Source organism: Mobula birostris, chromosome 1 (genome assembly GCF_030028105.1).
Source record: "Mobula birostris isolate sMobBir1 chromosome 1, sMobBir1.hap1, whole genome shotgun sequence".
Taxonomy (NCBI): domain Eukaryota; kingdom Metazoa; phylum Chordata; class Chondrichthyes; order Myliobatiformes; family Myliobatidae; genus Mobula; species Mobula birostris.
The window spans coordinates 67,990,051-68,013,175 of record NC_092370.1 but is presented as its reverse complement, the minus strand read 5'-3'; the positions used below and the strand labels follow the sequence as shown (position 1 = coordinate 68,013,175).

At 39.5% G+C, this 23,125-nt stretch overlaps 1 protein-coding gene across 1 annotated transcript in view; it reads left to right on the top strand.

Moving 5' to 3' along the window:
• Window positions 1-20,305, top strand: part of LOC140196833 (matrix metalloproteinase-16-like) — a 217,899-nt gene extending 197,594 nt beyond the window's left edge. The window contains exons 9-10 of the mRNA XM_072256676.1: window positions 11,397-11,512; window positions 17,250-20,305. Coding sequence (XP_072112777.1) covers window positions 11,397-11,512; window positions 17,250-17,584 — 451 coding nt within the window. The 3' untranslated portion in view covers window positions 17,585-20,305. The remainder of the gene's footprint in view (window positions 1-11,396; window positions 11,513-17,249) is intronic.
• The last annotated feature ends 2,820 nt before the right edge of the window (window positions 20,306-23,125 follow it).

The following is a 23,125-nucleotide window of genomic DNA, read 5'->3' as shown; positions in this document are numbered from 1 at the left end:
GGAGGTACTGTTACACTACCAAGATTGTCCCTTATGCCACATACTAGTGAGAAAAGTAATTGAAGAGCAAGTTTGCAAGGAAATTGCAGATAAATGCAAAGCCATAATGTAACGGTAATGAACTTCAGCTATAAATACATATCGTAGGAACCTGATGAGTTTCTAAAGTATATTCAGAACATCTTTTTGATCAGAATATTTCTGGCTCAATTAGAAAGATGTATTGTTGGACTCTATTCTGGGAAATGAGCCAAACCCAGCAGAATAAGTATCATTTGGGGCGAGGGGGGGGTCATCTAAGAAACAACCATTATTATACACAAAGTTTAGAAGAGCATATTGACTAATCGATGGTTAAAAAAAAATTGTCACTGGGAGAAGGGCTATTTTCAATGCTATGATAACAAATCTGGCACAGGTAAATTAAAATCAAAGCTTGGCAGGCAAGAAGGGCAAATGAATAACGAGAGAACTTTAAGATGGAATTGTTTAAGTAGCTATCAAAATACACATTCAGAAGGGGAAGATAGTAAAATTAAAGTACACATACCTTGGTTGACCAAAAAGGCAGAGGGCAAAAGAGAAGACAAGAAAGAATGTGTGACAGAACCTAACACGTTAACCCAGTGAGAACATCAGACAGAAAGTAAAAATGGATAAAATCAGCAGAGAGAGAAAACGTGAGAAAACCGGCCATCATCATAAAAGAGAATCCAAAAATTTGCATGTAAACAGAAATGGTGTTTTTAGCAAAAAAGATGTTGCTGGAATAACTGCAAAGTAATAAATAGATGAGATTCTGGGTGGGATAAACATTAAGTAAAATGTAGATACTCGAAAGGCCAGCTGCACTTTAAATAAAAGTTAAGACAATATGCATTATAGATTGATGAGGAAAGGAGGGAGCAGAGATCTTGGTCATAATCTTCCAACCATCTGTCGTGTGGTGCTCAGTGTCCAGAAAATCGCAAATGCTCCATCCCCGTTCAAAAATGATTCAGAGATAAATTCAGTAACTACAGACCAGTCATTGCAACCTTGGTGGTGGAGAAAAATTTAGAAGCAATAACGAGGAACAGAATCAGCAATCTCTTGGAGAAGTGTGGATTGATTAGTGAAATAATAAATTAATGAAATAAAGAGAGCTGATGAGGGAAATGCAAAAGCTTCTAATAATGCAGGTGATAATAAATGTGTTATCAAAACTGAATGCCTCTAACATTAGGAATTTGGAATGTGTATTTTGTTTTTTTTTTGCACAAAACCTTAGGAAGCCGATTGTCTTTGACAGGAGAAAGGAGTGTCTCAGGCGTGGTGGTCAGTTGATGAATGGTAATTGGGATGAGGCTTACGAGTGTTGCGCTTGTTAGTTCCTCATGGGTGGCCTCAGTAGAAAGGGGCTTCTATGATTCAGCCTCTCTTTTCCACTGGCTTTTCTATCAGCTCCTCTTCCATTTCCTCTTCTCCCTTGTAATATTCCTCCTATCTAACTGCCCAACGGATGAAAGCAAGGATTGTTTCTGAATATTGGCAGCATGTATTTTATGCACTTGATCTAATCTTAACTCTCAAGCATACCTTCAGTAAAATAGTCCAGGCAATGGAATCTTTGGTTCTACATGCCAATGACAACAGGGTTTTCACTGTATGTAAGCTGCTTACAAGTGTGGATATTATAAACTACTCTTGTGAATTCCGCCATCAATGGATAGAATTTTTAACTTCGTCACCAATTTTTGAATTATCCTGATATCTGAAATACAGCAAGCAAAGTAGTCCGCTGCAAAATGGTCTTGCCTGGTTATTGTGCATTGACCTAGATGATAAGACCATAACAACATAAGATATAGAAGCAGAATAAGGCCATTCATCCCATCAAATGCGCATCACCATGGCTAATTCATTTCTGAAGCACATTCTGTTTCATTCTCCCTGTAGCACTTAGCTCTATTCTGTGCAATGTCTGTGGTTAAATGGAAGTTACACATTGAGGAAATGGTTTTGGGATATGGCCCACCGTACTCACAAAGCAGTATACATGTAATCAGTGCCATCCTGCACATACTGCAATACCAGCAAACGGCATACGCGTTCTGTTTGCTGGTCTCTCTGAGTAGAAAGGAGATTGTGACAAGAATACACATAGATTAAGATGTTAGCTGTCCTGTGCTGGCACCAGTGGGATCAGCAGTTGGTCTGCCACCTGTCTTCAGGAGAGAGAGAGAGATAAGGAAAACAATGGAGCAGCATTTGGAGATGTTAATGAAGGGACGGGAGAGAGTAACGGAAGGAGAGCTGTCAAGATCGGCTCCCCCTTTGAACCCTGAACTGTTTGGACAGGCGATACCCCAGCAGGGAGATAAAAAGGGGCAGGTTCGCTAAGGCAAGACATACACGACACCCCAAGGTAACAAGACCCTGGAAACGGTGCATCTCCCACAAGTCGGTGGGAAGTTTTTTTGGACGGCTGGTCGCGGGACAAGCCATAGACGCACAGGGTGGAAAGGCACGATCGGCGGGATCCTGGTGTGTGTCCGCCCTTGCCTGGGCGCTGGGTTCACCGCAGAGAAACGATCGTATCTGGAAACGGAGGGGTCACGGTCGGTGACCTCAGATGACATCACAAAGGGCTCGCACGAAAGCTGACTGCGAAGGTCTGTGTGTGGAAGCCGTTTGAATATTCATTCGTTTTGCTCTCTCTCTCCTTCCCCCCACTGTCTGCGAACTGAACTGAACTAAATTGAACTGAACTTTGCGTCACTTTGAAACTGGACATTTACCCCTAGACAACGATAGAGCTTGATTGATCCTGATATCTTAATTCTGTGTACATGTGTGTTTATCATTGCTGAACTGTTGCATTTATTATCCTTTTGATTAGAGTACTGTGTTGCTTGTATCTTTAATAAAACTTTCTTAGTTCTAGTAATCCAGACTCCAACTGAGTGATCCATTTCTACTGGTTTGGCAACCCAGTTACGGGGTACGTAACATAAGTGGGGTTCTCGTCCGCGATTTTGAACGCTAAATTTGGGACAGAGTAAATTGATTGGGTCAAAATTCCCAAAAGAAAGAAAGGACAAGCAGCATAAATGGAGGCTGAGGAATTTATAAAGGCGCCGACCTTGGAGGCATTAGAGGATGCCAGGAAATCGGAATTGGTAGCTGTGGCCAGACGGTTGAATCTTGCTAAGGGGAAGTCGACAATGAGGAGAGAGGAGATACACAGAGCTATCGTAGAGCACTATGTATCTAAAGGTGTGTTTCCCCCAGGCGAGCTGGAGGTGGTGTCTATTGAAAAACCTGCTGGAGACGCGGTACAGGTGCAGCTTGAAAAACTGAGACTCGAGCACAAGTTCCGGGTACGGCAGTTAGAACACGAAGAGAAGCAATTAGAAAGGCTGGAGAAAGAGAGAGAGTTAGAAAGGGAGGGGAGAGAGAGAGAGAGAGAGAGAGAGAGAGACAGTTGGAGCGAGAGGAGAAACAGAGGGAAAGGGAATTCGAGCTACAGAAGTTAAAGATAAGGGCAGAGCAGGGGCCCGTGCCGAACCAAGGTGGAGGGTTCCGGGCAACCCAGGAGGTTAGGCTGGTTCCCCCATTTGACGATACCGATGTGGATCGGTACTTTCTCCATCTTGAAAAAGTTGCTACCAGTCAGGACTGGCCGAGGGATAAGTGGGCTGTTTTGCTTCAGAGTGTACTGAAAGGGAAAGCCCAACAAGCTTACTCAGCTTTATCCGCGGAAGATGCCCAGAGGTATGAGGTGGTGAAAGAGGCCATCCTCAGGATTTATGAGTTGGTCCCGGAGGCATACCGGCAGAGGTTCCGGAATGCGAGGAAGCAGTGGGACCGCACGTGTTTAGAGTTTGCCCGTGAGATGCAGACATATTGTGAGCATTGGTAAGGGGGTAGAGGGGATTTATGACAGACTGCTACAGCTGATCCTGATTGAGCAGTTTAAAGGTTGTGTCCCTGAGGGTATGAGACCCTACCAAGATGAGAAAGAGGCAGCCACGTAAGCCGCAACTGCTAAGTTAGCGGATGAGTATGCGTTGATGCATAAAATGAAGTTTGCCCCGAGTAAAGGCTACCAGAAGGGTAGTCAGGACGGCGGGGAGAGTCCGCCAGAAAAGTCAGAAAGTAAGCCGGGGACTAGTGAGAAGGATAAGGTAGACCGGGAGCAGTCTGGTAGGAAGTCTCCTGGGATCGTCTGTTATAATTGCGGGAAAGTCGGACACTTTGCGTCCAGGTGCTTTGCCCCAAAGAAGGAGACGGGAAAAGGAAAAACGGCGATTTTGACGGGCTGTATCGAGCTGGTAAACGAACCGCTAGGAGAGGACAGGTCTGCCAAAGTTCAGGAAGGGCGCGAGAAGTTTATCTCGGCCGGATTGGTGTCAGTGAAGGAGGGGTTAAAACCAGTTCCAGTGCGGATCTGGAGAGACACGGGACGTGTCAGTCACTGATACTGAAGAGTGTATTAGAGTTTAGCTCAGAGACCCAGACTGGGGAGGTCAAGGTCAAAGGCATTGGAAAAGGGACGGAAGCCGTGCCTTTGCACCAGATACACTTACAAAGCAACCTGGTCTCTGGACTAGTCACGATCGGGGTGAGGCCCGAATTACCGATGAAAGGCGTGGAAGTCTTGCTCAGTAATGACCTCGCCGGGGGAATCGTGTTCCCAGCACTGAGATTGACAGGTCAGCCTGCCAGCATTGAGGCCCCGCCCATGGACTCACAGGTTCATCACGGGACTGTGGTAGTAAATTTAGCTGAGATGTTTCTGCCAGCCTTGTACGAGAAGGGGGTAGAAAGTGAAAAGAAGGAGTGTAGTGAAACAAGAGGTAGTGAGGGAGCTGAGACAGACTTAGCATTAGCCAGGAAAGAATTTGTGCAGGCGCAGGAGCAAAACGAGGGGCTGATGGTTTTGGTGGAGGAGGAAGTGCTAAGGAAGAAAGGGAAACCAAGTACCGTACCCGCAGATGAGGAATGGGGGGTGGAACAAAAGAATTATGGGGATGAGATTTTTAACCTGGCCCACAAGGTACCCCCCGGTGGACATCTTGCGGTGCTGGAGGAAACAGTTGGTGGAATTATGAAAGAGGTTTACCGGCTGCACCGGAGGAAGGATGTTATTGATTATGGCCGACGCGAAATGAGACGGTCACAGGCTTTTGATATGCTAACAAACCTAGTCGGTGTTAGCGTGGAAATCAATGAAGCTAGGGTCCCCCAATAAGAGAAAAAAACCATTTTGAAAAGATGAGTATGGTATCGACCAGACGGGAGAAGGCTATTGTCCTGGCCAGCTCTGCTGATAAGGTCTCTCCCTTAATCCCCGAACAAAGCGACTCTTTAGGAGAAGTATTTAAACGACTCGCACACGTGTGTTTGATTGTCCCGAGGCAATGCAAAGAACTGGGACGTTGGGTGGTGTTTGTTTTACTAGGTCAGCCTAGCCAGCAACATGCCTATAGAATGAGTAATTCAGTGACTAAAGGGCTGACGAACACAGAGGTGTGTATTGGCGATGTAATACGGCTGTCTGAAGCCAGCTTGATATTGAACCTTGGAAAAAATGAGTTCAGCCACACGAAGGTCACTTACCTGGGAATTGTGGTGACACAGGGGCAGCTGGCAGCGATGCAAGCTACAGTGCGGGCTATCTCTGACATCCCAACCCCGACAGTCAAGAGGGCCCTCAGAAGGCTCTTGGAGATGGTGGGGTACTGTAGGAAGTTTTGCAATAACTCTGCGGTTACTACCCCTCCCCCTCCTACTAAGCCCTTGTGAGAGAAAACTAAGTCGGAATGGGACAACCCTTGTTATTGTGGTCCGGGATGAAACCCAATGAGAGGTTACATTGATCGCAATTCATCAGTGTTTTTGGCCACTATGAAGTTTGCTAAGTTGGAGCCTGGTCTAAGGGATTATTAATAACACATATAAAAGGAACAGAAAATGTGATGGCTGACTGTCTGTCAGGTGTTGACAACTTCAAATTCGCTGTATTAGCCAAATAGCTGATAAAGATGTGTATTTGTGTGTATCAAATAATGTATTTATGTTTGTAATTTTTACCCCGGTAAAAATCCTTAAAGGGGGGAAGTGTGACGAGAATACACATAGATTAAGATGTTAGCTGGCCTGTGCTGGCACCAGTGGGATCAGCAGTTGGTCTGCCACCTGTCTTCAGGAGAGAGAGAGAGAGATAAGGAAAACAATGGAGCAGCATTTGGAGATGTTAATGAAGGGACGGGAGAGAGTAACGGAAGGAGAGCTGTCAAGATCGGCTCCCCCTTTGAACCCTGAACTGTTTGAAGTGATGGACAGGCGATACCCCAGCAGGGGGATAAAAAGGGACAGGTTCGCTAAGGCAAGACACACACGACACCCCGAGGTAACGAGACCCTGGAAGCGGTGCGTCTCCCACAAGTCGGTGGGAAGTTTTTTTGGACGGCTGGTCGCGGGACAAGCCATAGACGCACAGGGTGGAAAGGAACCTGGTGTGTGTCCACCCTTGCCTGGGTGCTGGGTTCACCGCAGAGAAACGATCATATCTGGAAATGGAGGGGTCACGGTCGGTGACCTCAGATGACATCACAAAGGGCTCGAACGAAAGCTGACTGCGAAGGTCTGTGTGTGGAAGCCGTTTGAATATTCATTCGTTTTGCTCTCTCTCTCCTTCCCCCCACTGTCTGCGAACTGAACTAAACTGAACTGAACTTGCGCACTTTGAAACTGGTCATTTACCCCTAGACAACGATAGAGCTTGATTGATCCTGTTATCTTAATTCTGTGTACATGTGTGTTTATCATTGCTGAACTGTTGCATTTATTATCCTTTTGATTAGAGTACTGTGTTGCTTGTTTCTTTAATAAAACTTTCTTAGTTCTAGTAATCCAGACTCCAACTGAGTGATCCATTTCTGCTGGTTTGGCAACCCAGTTACGGGGTACGTAACAAGATATACTCAACTCTCTTTGAATTGGGAGCCCCCAGGAGAGGAACTTTGTCTTAAAACTGATGTACTCTCTTCTCACTGCTACCATCAGGAAGAAGGTACAGGAGCCTCAAAACCCATGCCACCAGGTTCAGGAACAGTTATTACTCCTCAACCATCAGACTCTTGAACCAGAGGGGTTAACTTCACTTACCCCGTCATTGAGATGTTCCCACTGAAGTGGACTCACTTTCATGGACTCACTCAGCACATTGATTATCATTTAAGTACGTGCACAGTACGCAACCTTGAGATTAGTCTTCTTGCAGGCAGCCACAAAACAAAGAAACACAACAGAACCCACTTAAAGGAAAAAATCCACACAGCAAGACCACCAAACACCCATTCTGTGAAGAAGAACAAATAATGCAAACAATAATAATTGAACAAATAACATTAAACTTAGAGTCCCCAAAAGTAAGTCTTCAGCGCTGTGCCGATGAATGCAGCCAGAGGTGTAGAGTTAGTTCAGCACTGAAGCACCTTGATCAAATCATGCAAATAGCGAAAAAAAAGAAGTAAACAAAAATGCAAGGAACATGAACTGCAGGGTCCTCAAAAGTGAGTCCACAGCTGCAGCATGCATTCAGTGTTAGCTGAGTGGAGCCCATCCAGAAGCCTGGTGTTTGCAGGGCAGCAGCTGCTGCTGAACCCGGTGACATGGGACGCGAGACTCCTGTACCTTTTGCCCACCAGCAGCAGTGAGGAGGGAGGGAGAACAGTAAAGTGCAGGCAGACGACACTGAACACCTGTTCATTTTCTGCTCGTCCTCAATGACGTAAATTTTCCTCAACAATTTAATTGGCACAGAGTATTGGAGCCAACCATGGGTTTATTTTCCACCATTGGGAATTGATTCTCGTCTCTCATCCATGCTGAATCCCATAGGAGATTGCAGAAGTACCAGATCATTTAGTCAAGTCAAAAATACACCCTTAAAAGGAAAATAACAGTTTGCAATCGTTGCAGTTCAGAAGTATATTTAGAAGAAGAATATCTAGTAGTTTTGTAAGCTGCCTACAAGGTGTCACCATTGGTCACTGGCGCCATCTTGCCAGAAGATGACCTTCATCTCATTTTCTCAATATTTATTGCATATTTATTATTATTATTTCTTTTTTCTCTTTAGTTTTGTATTTGCATAGTCGTGTCTTTTTAAACATTTGTTGTTGGCCGCCCTGTTGGATGTTGCCTTTCATTGATTCTATTGTGTTTCTTGTATTTACTGTGATTGACCATAAGAAAAGGTAATCGCAGGGTTGTATATGATGACTTATTTGCACTTCGATGATAAATTTACTTTGAACTTTGAACTGAAATAACGGATGAACCAGGACACAAGGAATGTCTCCCTTCCTCTTTACAAATCTGCCAAGGGATAATTAACATCCAGCCACAACAAATAGAGTGTTAATGTATCATCTCAATGATGCAGATGTCCCTCAGTTTTAGACCATAAGACATAGGAGCAGAATTAGGCCATTTGACCCATCAAGTCTGCTCCACCATTCAATCATGGCTGATCCTTTTGTCTTCTCCTCAACCCCACTCCCCAGCCTTCTCCCCTGAACCTTTGATGCCACGTCCAATCAAGAACCTATCAAGTTCTGCCTTAAATACACCCAGCGACCTGGCCTCCATAGTTGCCTGTGGTATAAATACCACAAAGGATCTTTTCATTCCCATTTGCTGCTTCCTTCCAATCAGCCAATGATCTAACCATCTTAGTAACTTTCCTGTAATGCCATAGGCTTTTAACTTGATAAGCAGCCTCATGTGTGGCACCTTGACAAAGGCCTTCTGAAAGTCTAAATATACAACATCCACTGAGTCCCTTTTATCTATCCTACTTGTAATCTCCCCAAAGAATTCCATTAGGTTTGTCAGGCAAGATTTTCCCTTAAGGAAACCATGCTGACTTTGTCCTTTCTTGTCCTGTGTCACCAAGTACACCATAACCTCATCCTTAACAGTTGACTCCAACATCTTTCCAACCACTGACATTTTCAGTCTACTTACTTGGTTGAAAGTATCTGGAATGAGATGACAACACAGCCATCTGAATCAACAATGCCATTAACAGTCAGTCTCAAAGCAGCCAAGTGAATTTTTCACTACCGTGATCCTGAAAAGAAATGAAGGTGCTGGAAATCCTAAGTAAAAGAGAAAATCTTAGAAATATTAATTAAGTCAAGCAGCATCTGTGGAGGGAGAAAAACGTTGCTAGTTTTTCAAGTCAATGACTTTTCATCAGAATTAGGAAATGCTGGAAATCCAAAGATATTGTAAGTTAGAAGCAAATAATAGAATGGAGAGACAGCCCACTCCAGGTTCCAGACAATAGAATCAATTTAGGTTGTTCTTCTTCACCTCCCAAGGCAATGGGCATGGGAAAGAAACTAAAGGGTACAATTGAATTTACAGAAATTACCTATTTCTCTACTATAATGATTGCATGATTATTCATTTTAATGTTATTCATTCTACAATCAGATAGAGCAGAACTGCACATAAAAATCAAATTGTTTGATCAAAGCATTTGAAGTAATTTTGGTTTCTGTTGGTCTAAAGTTATTAACTATAAAATGCATGTTCTGGTAAATTCAACATAAGTCTTTGACACTCATTGTAAAATTGATTTGCTACTGGAAACAAATCTGTTGAAATAATTCTCAGTTGCAAGTTAATGGACAAAATCAGTGCAAATAAGAAACTCACTGTATCCTTTTCCATTTCTGTTTAGTTCATGTTTTTAAGCTTAATTGACGAATGAAAACATGACCAGAAGAGATAGGAGCAGAATTCGGCCATTCACCCCATCAGTTTCATCATGCCTGATCCATTCTCCCTCTCAACCCCATTCTTCTGCCTTCTTCCTGTAACCGTTCACACCCTGACTAATCAAGAACAAGTTCCCTCTCATTGGTGAATACTGAAGAGAAGTATTCATTGAGGACCTCGCTCACTTCCACAGCCTCCAGGCACATCTTCCCACCTTTATCTCTAATCGGTCCTACCTTCACTCCTGTCATCCTTTTGTTCTTCACATAATTGAAGAATGCCTTGGGGTTTTCCTTTACCCTACTCGCCAAGGCCTTCTCATGCCCCCTTCTTGCACTCCTCAGCCCCTTATTAAGCCTAAAGTTTTAATTTATTCCAGATTGAATAATCAGTAATTCAAAATTCCTGAGTCCTGTGTTTACCAAAGGACACAAAATGCTTGTGACTTTATACTTACCTTTTCCTTCATCAACATGACAATGATTGATGATACGGTTACACAGCTGTTTTACTTTAGAGTAGATTTGATGTACTAAACAATTTTCTTTTGTTACGGCGGCAATAAACTGTTGCAACATGAGTTACTGGAAGCAGAAAGGCAATCAAAAAATTAAAAATAGGCAACAAAAAGAAAGGAAAATATTCAGATAACCATAAAACATAATAAAAAAGCAAAATAATGCCGCATGAAACTACACAAAGTAGAGAAATTTCAATGAGACATTAAGATTAACCGATCCTTTTTGTCTCATTTTGAAATGTAAAAGAATTGAAGATTAAATAAACATATTTTAAAAGCATTTGTTATAAAATAACAGGTTAATAGATTGAAGTGAGGTGATAGTCATGCTCTGATTTTCTACGGTTAGACTAAGCTGACTCACAATCCAAATTCATTAGTATTAACAGCCCAGTGGTTGGTTTCCGCTGACTTTAAAAGTTGAAGATCTCCTTTGTTGGTGTTACTATGAAATGAAAAGCTTATCCATCAAATATTTGTCAGGAAGCATCTCAATAAAGGTGGCTGGCAGCTCTATACTTATTCTAGACCTGTAAGCTACCATTAAAGGGCAGAGAAAGAAAATGTGGACTGTATAAGAGTGTTTTTTTTTATAATTTCATGCCTCTGGCGGGATATAATTATCAGAAATACAGCAGCATGCTTGGAGTGATTCACTAACCAATATCAGAAAATTGTACACATCCTATGTCCATTTATCCCATGGGCCATGGAGAGTTCTAACTTAGAGTAGAGTGCTGATAAACTACATCCTCTGTTTGCAATGGTACAGGTAAAATATGTACCTAGTATATATGTTTGAATATGCAAAAGAATTGGAGATTCTACTAATGAGGATAAAATAAGGAAAGATGGTCCTATCTGAGGCCTGAAGTCACATCCAACATTGCAGACCAAATCCGAGCTATTCAGGTGTAAGATCATCCTGTTTAATGGAATACTGGAAATTTCATCCTTCATATTAATTTTTCAATCCATGCTCCTCAAGGATACAGATTTTTCCATTTTTCAATTTCTAATCTTTGATAGCTATTTAAGTTCTGCCTTAGATTTTCATGCTGCTTACATTTATTTGTCTTATTTTCATTTATAGGTACTGGAGATATAATGAAGAAACACATGTGGTAGACAGTGGTTATCCCAAATCTATTTCAATATGGAAAGGAATTCCTGAATCTCCACAAGGGGCCTTTGTAAGCAAAGAAAGTGGTAAGTTCAAATAAGGGCTTGATTAGCTGCTTTGGTTTTTTACTTGGTTCAAACTTGTGCATTTAATCAAATTTTCAGGTAACTGATGTTTAACATTATAAATATGGAAATGAAGATATTGCAGTAGTCTTCAAAACAAAAAAACCTTGACTTTAACTTCCACCAATACACTTAATTAAAAAAAAATTAAAAACATTTTAGTGCAAGTGGTCAAAATGATCATATTATTGCTAAACTGTAGTGCTTAAAGATTTGCCAATTGGTTTAAGAAATGAATGTTTGAAGGGAAGTAGTTGATTTCGAACCTGGTGATATGAGACTTCAGGCTTCTGTGCCTGTGCATGATAGTAGCAGCAAAAATATGGCTAGACTTGGATGTTGGAGATATTTGATGATATATGTTGCCCCCTTAAAGCAGCAACTTCTGTAAATACTACGAATGGTGGGGAGGGATGTTTGTATCCATGACTTACATTCATGGGCATTTGAATTGTCATACCAGGCCATTGTGCAACCAGTCACAGTACTTCAAGAGACAGATAGATGGGGCCCTTGAAGTTTAAGGCTCCAAATTTGTGTTCTGTATTTCCTTGTATCAACATGTTAGCAGAGAGACTAGTTCCAACAGCTTAACCTTTCACATATATATCTTTCCATAGAATGTAAATAAATGCACACAAACTTATTTAGGCTCTGTTACACATACACAATGATTTTCTTCATCATGCTATTACACATTCAAGTATCTAAGGAAAAAATCCATCTCAAAGTATATAATATTCATGTACTCACAGTATAATTTTTGTTGCCTGTATCTATTCTATTCATCAATATGTTCAGACATTTTCTTGATACTTGTCTTTCCAGCTTCCTCTTATTTCTTCATGTTAAGTTTTTAATTTCTTATTCTTCACAATTTGCATTAAAAATTTTGGAACTGTAGAAGTGATTCTACAGTCAAGTATTCTGATAGTGGAATGACATACGAAAGGAGTATATTTGGGAAAATTTTGGAGCCCATTATATAGATGCTAAATTCAATGTTTTAGAATTCCCCTTCTAATTCCTTTTGCCTCTTTTCAAGTTAATCCCTTTGACTTTAGGTTATACCTTCCGGTGTCTTTTTTTTTTTAGCCTGATATCCCTTTTCTCAATTTTTGCTAGGACCTTTGTTATGTTAAAGTAAATAAATTGATGTATATTGGACACAGTTTGTTTGAATCTCCTGAGGTTAATTTCCAGTAAACAATGATGTAAACTGGACATTTGATATTGTAGAATTCCCCTGATAATTTATTTTCCTGAATGGCTTTCATTTTATTGTCTGAATGTCCTGGAAAGATTGTTTCTGTTCACATTTCCAGCTTCTTCAATTCAATGGTTTTTGAAATGTGTTGATTTAGTTTTAAATAAATATTAAAAATCATTAAGCTGATTATCTGAAGTTGGATTGGATTAGATGACTTCTCTCACCATAAAATTACGCAATTCAGTATGAACTTGGTAAAATAATCTATCTCTATGTGGGGCAAATCCATCTATATCTGGAAATCATCCATATATTGCACTCCCAAGTTTATATTTAACTTCTCTTTCTTGAAGACTGAACCCTTGTCCTCCTGCATAAAGCAATTTTGTTATGACAAATAATATTTTAAGAACATCTACTATTGCTATGGCTGTCTCTCTTGGTACCCTAGGTTGCTGGTTATCAAATTTGGTTGAATTAATATCTTTCCAAATTTTTGACATGTTTGGTGCTTTCACTCATTTTCGTAGACTTTTAGTACCTTAGCATTTCTGGTGTGGTATTTGTGTCCATTTCTGAGAAGAGAGTTTTCAGTGGTGGGTTGGTCATGGTAGAAACAAAGATGGGCAATGACATGAAAGTGCAGATATGCACTCTTTGAGATGATAATTCTATAGAGCTATGACAACAGGATATGGAAGAGAAGACTGTAAATTAAAGGATAAAATTAGCCACCAATCAGAAGGCTTAGAAAGTTGAAGACTTGCCTAATTAGTACAAAATGTGGAAAGTTTGCACCTCAAAGACAGTTTCTCTAATAAGCAGGACTTGTTAGTGTTTCCCTGAGATGACAGTCCAGATTGTGTACTCCATGCTCAGGAGTACAAATTGACCTAATGACTAGAAGTAAGAGTTTCCCCATTAAAACTGATATTGATGTTTATTTGGTTCACCCGGTATTGGATACAATGCAAAATCTTGCTGCATTTGGACACTGGTCCAGACATAGAATGTAGAAAGGTATACAGTCAGCTGATCATTAACTAAATATTTAAACCAACAATAAATACGTAAAGTGGGGTCAAAATAATTAATGAATGGCTTATATACCATATTCACTCATACTTGACCCTAATCTGTCCTAGCATGGACTAATATGATGTATGTTTTTGCAGTTGTTCACAAGGACAAGGATTAGTGTGAAAGCATGCCGATGGTGTTGTAGGTGACTCCCTTTCTCACATATGACAAATCTCATTACAACAATCTGTTGTTCTCTAAACTTTTCACACACTGGGATAGTAAAACTGATCGATATTCTCTATTGTGCTACTGTATCCATAGTAACTACCCTAGCTACCATAAATGATGTTATTAAGTTCACACATAAAAGTATACTGTCTACATAAATTAGGTTAATTATATCCTATCAGGCACTTTTGTACTGTATTTACATTAGTATCTCCAATTCAAGATTCTAACTCCACTCACCCGCTTCTCTAGCACCTCCACATCCACCCAATCCTGAGTCCCTCACCTTCTTGTCTGCTTGCTGTTCCTGCCTAGCAACTGTTACAGAGGTGTTAGAAAGTTTGTGAACCATGCAGAATTTTCTCTACTTCTGCACAAAGATGACCTAAAATATGATCAGATCTTTGCACAAGTCCTAAAACTAGATAAAGAGAACCAATTAAATAAACACAAAATACATTATACTTGTTCATCTATTTATTGAGAATAATGACTCAATATTACATGCATTTGTTGGAAAAAGTACATGAACCTTTGCTTTCAGTAACTGTTGTGACCCCCTTGAACAGCAATAACTTCAACCAGTTTTCCAGTAACTGTTTATCAGTCCTGCACATCGGTTTGAAGGAATTTTAAACCATTCCTCCATATAAAACTGTTTCAGTTCATCAATATTTCTGGGATACCGTGCATGAACAGTCCTCTTCGGAACATGCCACAGCATCTCAATTGGGTTAAGATCTGGACTCTGACTTGATTTCAAAACACAAGTTTTTTTCTTTGTAAACAATCCTGTTGTTGATTTACTCTCATCTTTTGGATCATTGTTTTGTTGCAACATCCAACTTCTATTAAGCTTCAGGTGACAGAATGCTACCCTGACATTCTCCCGTAAAATGTTTTGATAACATTTTGAATTTGTTGTTCCTTCAACGACTATAAGCCATCTAGGCCCTAAACTATGATGCTCCTTCCACCATGCTTCACAGTTGTCATGAGGTTTTGGTGTTGGTGTGCAATACCCTTTTTGCTCCAAACGTAGTGTCCATTTCTTCCTCCATTTGAAGACAATTTCTCTTAATGTGGACTGACGAACATTCAGGTCCTTAGAAATGCACTTGTAGCCTTTTTCAGCTTCATGCACCTCGACAATTCTTCTTCTTCTTCTAAGATCCCCTGAACGTTGTTTTGGTCAAGGCATAGTGCACATAAAGAGATCTTTCTTGAGAAGAGCAAGCTCTGCAGGGCACCTCTAATCTCATCTCATTCATTGGAACACCTGACACTAAATAGCTTTTGTAGAACTTGTCCCCCAGAGGTTCACATACTTTTTTGAAACTCGACTGTGATTGTTTAAAGATGTACTCAGTAATAATGAGAAGTACAATTGTTTGTGTGTTATTTGTTTTAGGCAAATTTTATTTGTCTATTATTGTGACTTAGATGAAGATCAGACCAGGTTTTATGAGTAGCTAATGCAGAAAACCAGGTAATTGCAAAGGGTTTACAAACTTTTTTTTACAACTGTAACATGATTTAGAGATTTGGATGTCACCTAAAAGCAAACGTAACAAGCATTTAAGAAGGCAAATTGCATCTTGGCATTCATTCTAAAAGGTTTTGTAACATATTTTCATGCCTGTAAAATGATTGCAACTTGGCTATCTTCCTAGTTTGATCCCTACTTGTCCATTAATCCAGATGCTCAAGTTATTTCAAAAGGAAATTTTGAATTTCTGAGAAACCAAACTTTACACTCGTATTGAAGCCTGGGTTCTTGGGAACTCACACAGTTTAACTGCTAATCCAAACAAGAAATTCTTTAACAATAGAAAAGTGAACCAGATCAGAATCCTGAACAGGCGTTTGCTGTTTCCTCCTCCTAAAATGGAAGTACACAGATCAGCCTTGAGGGAGAATATGCAAAAAGATGGGCTTAAATTATGTTAAGCATAATGCTTCTAAAGAAGCAACAGGTCATAAATAAGAGTTTAAGCATCACACATAAAAGTTGCTGGTGAACGCAGCAGGCCAAGCAGCATTTCTAGGAAGAGGTACAGTCGAGGCCCTTCATCAGGACTAACTGAAAGAACAGCTAGTAAGAGATTTGAAAGTGGGAGGGGGAGATCCGAAATGATAGGAGAAGACAGGAGGGGGAGGGTTGGAGCCAAGAGCTGGACAGTTGATTGGCAAAAGGGATATGAGAGGATCATGGGACAGGAGGCCCAGGGAGAAAGAAAAGGAGGATGGGCAAGATAAAGCATTCTTTATCTTGGCCTTTCTTCTGATACTTGCAAACCAGCAGCCAAGTAAAAGGGACTTGAATAATTAACTAGATTTTGCTGCTAATTTACCATAGGGTTATAGATTAATACAACATAGAAATGGGCCCTTCAGACCAATTCATCCATGGTAGTTATCCATCACCAATACCATATTATTCTCTCAACATTTCCATCAGATCCCCATCCGATTCTACCATTCACCTGCAATAGAGCCAATTTTCAATGGCCAATTAAACTACCAACCTACACATCTTTGGAACGTGACAGAAGACCAGAACTCTTAGAAGAAACCCATACAGCCACAGGAATAATAGGCAAATTGCACTCAAACCATACCAAAGGTCAGGACTGAGGCTGTGAGGCAGCAGCTCCACTAGCTTCCTCACTGTGTTGCTTTTATGTAACTGTTACCAGAATTTTTAATGAAGGTCCAAATGAGCCTGCCTCACGTGATACTATCGCCAGCTAGTCAGCCTTAAAAGGAGTTTTGTTAATCACATAGCTCTACTGTGTCACCATGAAGATCAAGTCTGTTGTTTGACTACAGCTATATCTCATCTTTTAAATGACAATCTTAAACCCTGATCATATTTTTCACTACCCAGAAAAGTATACACATAGCTAGTTCTTCTGTTTGGTCATTTTTAATCATGTGTTATGTTTTACAGCCATTTATTGAGAATAAAGACAACTAGCTAGCAGGTATCTCTCAGAGCTGACACATTGTGAAAGGAGGCAGTTTACATTTTAACTTCTGGCATTATTTTAGTTGGTGAACTGTGAGAGCTTTACTTTGAACTACATCTGATGATGTAGTTCTTTCAAAGTGTTAGCTTTTCTCTTCGAGGTATCCGTTGGCTTATTGTATACTTTCAACAACTTCAGTAGTTTCTGAATTAATGTTTATTGTATTAACTCAGGAGACTGAATAACTTTGCTTTTATATTTCCAGGATATACATTTTTTTACAAAGGAAAAGAATACTGGAAATTCAATAACCATGAACTCAGGGTGGAACCTAATTACCCAAAATCAATACTTAAAGAAATGATGGGATGTGATCGAACTAAGACAGGAAACAAAGACAGGCATGATACTCAAGAGGATGTTGACATTGTGATTAAAATTGATAATACTTCTAGCACTGTGAATGCCATAGCCATTGTTATTCCTTGCACTCTGGCTTTGTGCTTTCTGGTATTGATTTACACAGTGGTTCAATTTAAGAGGAAAGGAATGCCACGCCACATACTATACTGCAAGCGATCCATGCAAGAATGGGTGTGATTGTAGCAAAAGGAAGCAACATGAAATTTCGACAAGTGGGCAATAACGCTGGAACCCAGCAATGAGCAGGCAATGTCTCTGCCTGAGACATATGAATCATGGCTGATTTTCTCAGAGTCGTCTGTTCTGAGCTTGAGTGGAGATTATAAAAGAGAGAGGAGAAAGCTTTCATAATACACGGTATCACCTGTATTTCAGTCCTTTGTCTTTCTTTGGTGCATCATTCCGTATAGGCCTTTTATCTGCAAGCTTGATGCCCTAGTGGATTTTGATTCCAGGTTAAGAAAACGGAAAACAAAGAACATATTTATCAAGACTGGTACTGGTGAACGTACTTGTCAAGACTGGTACTGGAACGTATTTTGAGGACACTTCTGGTGACTTGATCTTTTCTCTAGGCAAGGAATACCCTTGAAATTTTGCATTAATTTTCCAAAGTGGATCGCTGACTATCTATTGAAGAAATATTGCTGCATTTGATCCTTGTATGTAGCAGGCTAGAATTATAAAATACAGAAAATCAAATGGTTCAAGTAACAGGGGCCAAAATATCTGCAATATTGTTAACAGCCTTAAATATATTTTTCATTTTTGTTTTTTTTACAAGTTATTTTGGGTAAAATCAATGTGTGGGATTTTTCAATTACTGTTGTACACATAGACAAATTCAGAAGAGTTGAAGAGTTCTTATAGATTGGTTTTCAAGCTGCCACTCACAGGGGCTGTTCAAACTTCTCTGAACCCACTAAGAGTGGTTTAGCATAGATTTTTATTTTTTATTTTTTCTAGCTTAGATATTTAAGAATTGTGGAATGAGAGAAATGCATTTGTTGTAAAAACCAACAGTGAAGTGACTTCTGAAATTGCTATGAGAATGGCCTCAGCATATATAAATATATGTTATATAATGATATAGATGAATTTCTAATTGGTTGAAAGAGATATGCATTAATGAACGACATACAATCAAAACTGAGCTCTCTCTCAGCTGATTGTACTTTAATGCTCATGTGATATTTTTAACTAGGGTTATTAAGTAAGATGCTTGTTGATTGTTACAGAGATCAGTCGTATCTGGGCATGTCTTAATTGCCAATGACCAATATTTATTGCTATTATATACAGACTGAGCCAATGGTAGCAGTGCACACCAGCCCTATCAGCATTCAGTATTAAATGTACTAATAACAATTTACAATGTCATAGTGTTCTAAAGTTACGCTTGCAGTAACAGACAGGTAGAAATTGTGGAAGTCCACATTTGAATAAATTCTGTTTGAAGTTCTGTATGTCTTAGCAGTGAGTTTTGGATCAGTGCAATGATCTTCATACATTAAAATTTTCACATTTCATTCTCCATTCTCATTATATGAATATCAGAAATTCACTTTACTCAGCAGCAGAGGTCATGAGAACAGAAAGTATTTTTAAAAATCAGCAGCAGGTTATTTATTGAGCAAAAGGACATCAGACATGGGCTTCTTTCAGCTTCTACCTTACCATAACACAATTATTGTGTTTTCATGTGGAATACTTTTTCCACAGTGTTTCAAAGCCCAGTGACTGATTGAAGTTTTGGATGGTTTTAAGAGCTGCTTCCCCTGGGAGCCAGCTTGTTAATGGGCCATAGACTGATGCAACAGACTAATATGAAAATTACAGATATCAAAGTTTGTGTTTGTTTGGAAGTAAGTGTTTTTTTAAAAACATACATTGTCACTTCAATACTATTTCAAACTATTACAATTTGAGAATTTTGTATGTCTTAATTCAGAAAATGTTCTACATCTTAACATTGTTTTCCCTTTTTCCTGTGTCTACTCTGACCTTTAGCTGCCATTTATAAAAACATTTAACAGGAATGAAAACTAAACAGACATAATTGACTGGACCTATTATTTCTGTTATTAGCCACAGTTAAAGATAATTGTTCTTTCCATTATGATCTACAGTATTGGAGTTACCAGACTGTAATTTATAGATGTTTAAAACCATCTTCAAAGGGTACTGTTGTTTGAACAAACGTTCTTTCCATCGCAATTAATCTTACACCTTTTTTTTGCAGTAATTCCAGCTCTCCATTTTATTTGACGTTTGAAAACTGCTAGACAAATTACTTGCAGAACAGCTTGATACTAAGTGATTCTATTATTGGCAGGAATAGCTAGATTTTCTGTTGATATTCAGGGAAAGCCATCCTATTTTCCCCAAAATTTGAGTTGTCACCATCTATTACTTTACCAATTCATTGCATGGACCTATTGAATATAATATACTGAACTGGGATAAAAATTACTTCCTTTAATCTCTTCCAATTAGTGGTTACTCTGAGGTGGATGGAAGTCAAGGAAGTAGGAGAATTTTACTCCACATATGAACATAGCTTGTCATAGGTAATGGATTATTTATGTTTACATTCTTCCTGCTAGAACCCTTTGACTGCTATGGGTGGTCATAATTAAATATATATTAAGTGTTCAAATCAACACATCAGTTGCCTCACACACAACCATGGCAATCAAAGAGTTAAGGGTTGTGCAGTAAATGTTTTGTATTTATCAATTCATATTTATTTTCAGATTGTTCTTATTGTCAGCTTAAGTGTCTTTCCGTGGGAAGGCTTTTATACTATTATATATCTTATGTACGTATTTGACATCACTGTTTCATTGTGTTGTATTTTAAAAAAAAAGGAAAAAAATCTGTCAATAAATGAGAATCCAGACCAAAAAATTCTTGGAAGTTTTCTTTTGTGAATTTGTCATGAGAAAATCTTTTGATCTGTGTTTGTAATCCCTAAATAATCAAATCCTGGGAATTTCCAATCCACCCTGAACACAGAAGCTAAGTAGACTTGGACCTGGTTAAATACTTGGATGTGAGATTACCTGAATGTAACAAAACATCTATATTTTTACATATACTGACAGGATCTGGGAACCACTAGGTTACTATAATGTAAAGCATATTGTAATGTCTGGGTTCCTTAACTGACATCTCAATTCTAAATTATCTAACCCCAATCCGTGAACACGATTTCTGGATTTTCCCCATCATCAGGAGCATCTTTCTTGCATCCAGTCAACCCAATCCATGGATTTAATAATGATGTTCAGTAATGCCAATCTCTTTCCATACCCAAATACTGCCATCCCAGAAAACAATCCAGTGAACCTTCACTTCCTTCAGCAGTAACATCCATCTTCAGGTAAGGAGACCAAAACTGCATGTAATAGTGTAGTATCTTTAAGGCTCTGTACAATTGCAGTAGGACAACCCTGCTCTTCTATTCAGTGCCTCTCAGTGTGAATTCCAATATTCCACTTTTTTTTTTTTTAAAAACTGCTTGTATCAGATGACAATGCTTACTTTTATCATCTGGATCTTATTATAACTCAGCTAATCCCATCATTCAGATAATAATCAGTCCCACATATTTTTGCCTCCAGAGTAAGCTGCACTTGCATACATTTACCTACATACTCAATGAACTATCATTCTGAAACCTTACTGCATTCTCTTCGTGGCTTTACTTGCACACAGCTTTCTAGCAGTTAGAAGCAGGGATAAATTTAATTCTCCATCCTTGCAAAAAGACAGCAGGTCCTGATGAAAAGTCTTAGCCCGTTCACTTCATAGATGTTACCTGAACCACGGAGTTCCTCCAGCATTTTCTGTGTACATTCACATTGAAGTCTTTTTGCCAGAATTATACACAAAAAGAATTCTTAATTATTTTCAACTATATTTAAATTGTGATACATCAGAAATGACTTGCCAAGGAGTCCATTGTCAATTAGTAAAAATTACAGTGATTTGAACATTACTTTGAAAGCAGTAGGAAAAATACTCATGCAATTCCTGATGGCAAGGTTATTAATACAATATGTCACATAGCCGTGCTTAATTCTGTTATTTATTTATTGAGATACTGCACAGACTAAGCCCTTCCAGCTCTTTGAGCCACCCTGCCCAACTGTTCCACAATTTTTAAATCCTAGCCTAATCACAGGACAATTTACAATGATCAATTAACTTACCAAGCAGTCCATCTTTCGATTGTGGGACGAAACCCATGTGGTCACGGGGAGAACATACAGGCAGTGGGGGGATTTGAACCAGGGTCACTTGTACTGTTAAGTGTTGTGCTAACCACTATGCTATTGTGCCGCAATTCACAGATGAAAAGGGCTAAGTCAAGATTGAGAACTTTAATCAGTGTTTCCTACTAAAAAAAATGTAATAAATACAAGGGTAATTATTACATATTCTCTGCTTCTCAACACAAAATCAATGTAAATTCAGCATGCAGAGGTTGAATTTGGGACATTGATGGCCTGTAACATTCATCCATTCAACATGTGAGACCACTAAACCATTGCTAACTCTCATTTCTTTGAATTGTATTTTGTATATCTTTTAGAGTCATACAAAACTGCAATACAGAAACAGGCTCTTTGGCCCATCTACTCCATGCCAATTCTCTCATCCATGCACCTAACACAACTTACCTTAAATGCTTCAGTTGAACCCACATCTACCACTTGTGTTAGCAGTTCATTCCACACACACCACACTGAGTTAAGAGATTTTTCCTCAGCTTCCTCTTAAATATTTGATCTTGACTATAAACTATGACATCTAGTTCTAGACTCACCAAACCGCAGGAAAACCCTTGCTTGTATTTACCTTTTTTAAAATCTCTCAATTTTGTATACATCTATAAAGATCTCCCTTCATTCTCCTACATTCCAGATGACTGGTGATGTTCTTCATGGGTCAGTTTTTAGAAGGCTTCTTTTCATGTTTTATGTCATTAATTTGGATGTCACAATTGATGACTTTGTGGCCAAGTTTGTGGATGATAGGTGGAGGGGCAGGTAGTGTTAAGGAAGCAGGGAATCCGCAAAAGGACCTGGATTAAGAGAATGAGCAATGAGATGGAAGATACAATATAGTGTAGGGAAGTATTTGGTCATGCACTTTGGTGGAAGGAATAAATGGGGAGAACATTCAGAAATCAGATGAACTAGGGGTCCTTGTGCAGGATTCCCTAAAGGTTAACTTGCAGGCAGAGCTGGTGGTTAGGAAGGCAAGTGCAATGTCAGTATTGATTTTGAGAGGGATAGAGTATAAAAGCAAGGATGCAATGCTGAGGCTTTACAAGGCATTTGGAGTAATCTGAGCAGTTTTGAGCCCCTAATCTAAGAAAGGATGTGTTGGCTTTGGAGGTGGTCAGGAAGGTTCATAAGAATGATCCCAGGAACAAAAGGGTTAACATACAAAGAGCATTTGATGACTCTGGCCTGTACTCACGGGAGTGTAGAGTACTGGAGCATGGATGGATCTCTTTGAAACCTATTGAATATTGAAGGACCTAAATGGAGAGGATGTTTACTACAATAGGGGAGTCCAGATTCAGTGGGCACAGCTTCCAAATAGAAGGACATCTCTTTGGAAAAAAGATGGAGAGATTTCTTTAGTGAGAGGAGGGATGACATTACCAGTCAGGGAAAATGTCACAGCAGTGCTCAGTCAGGA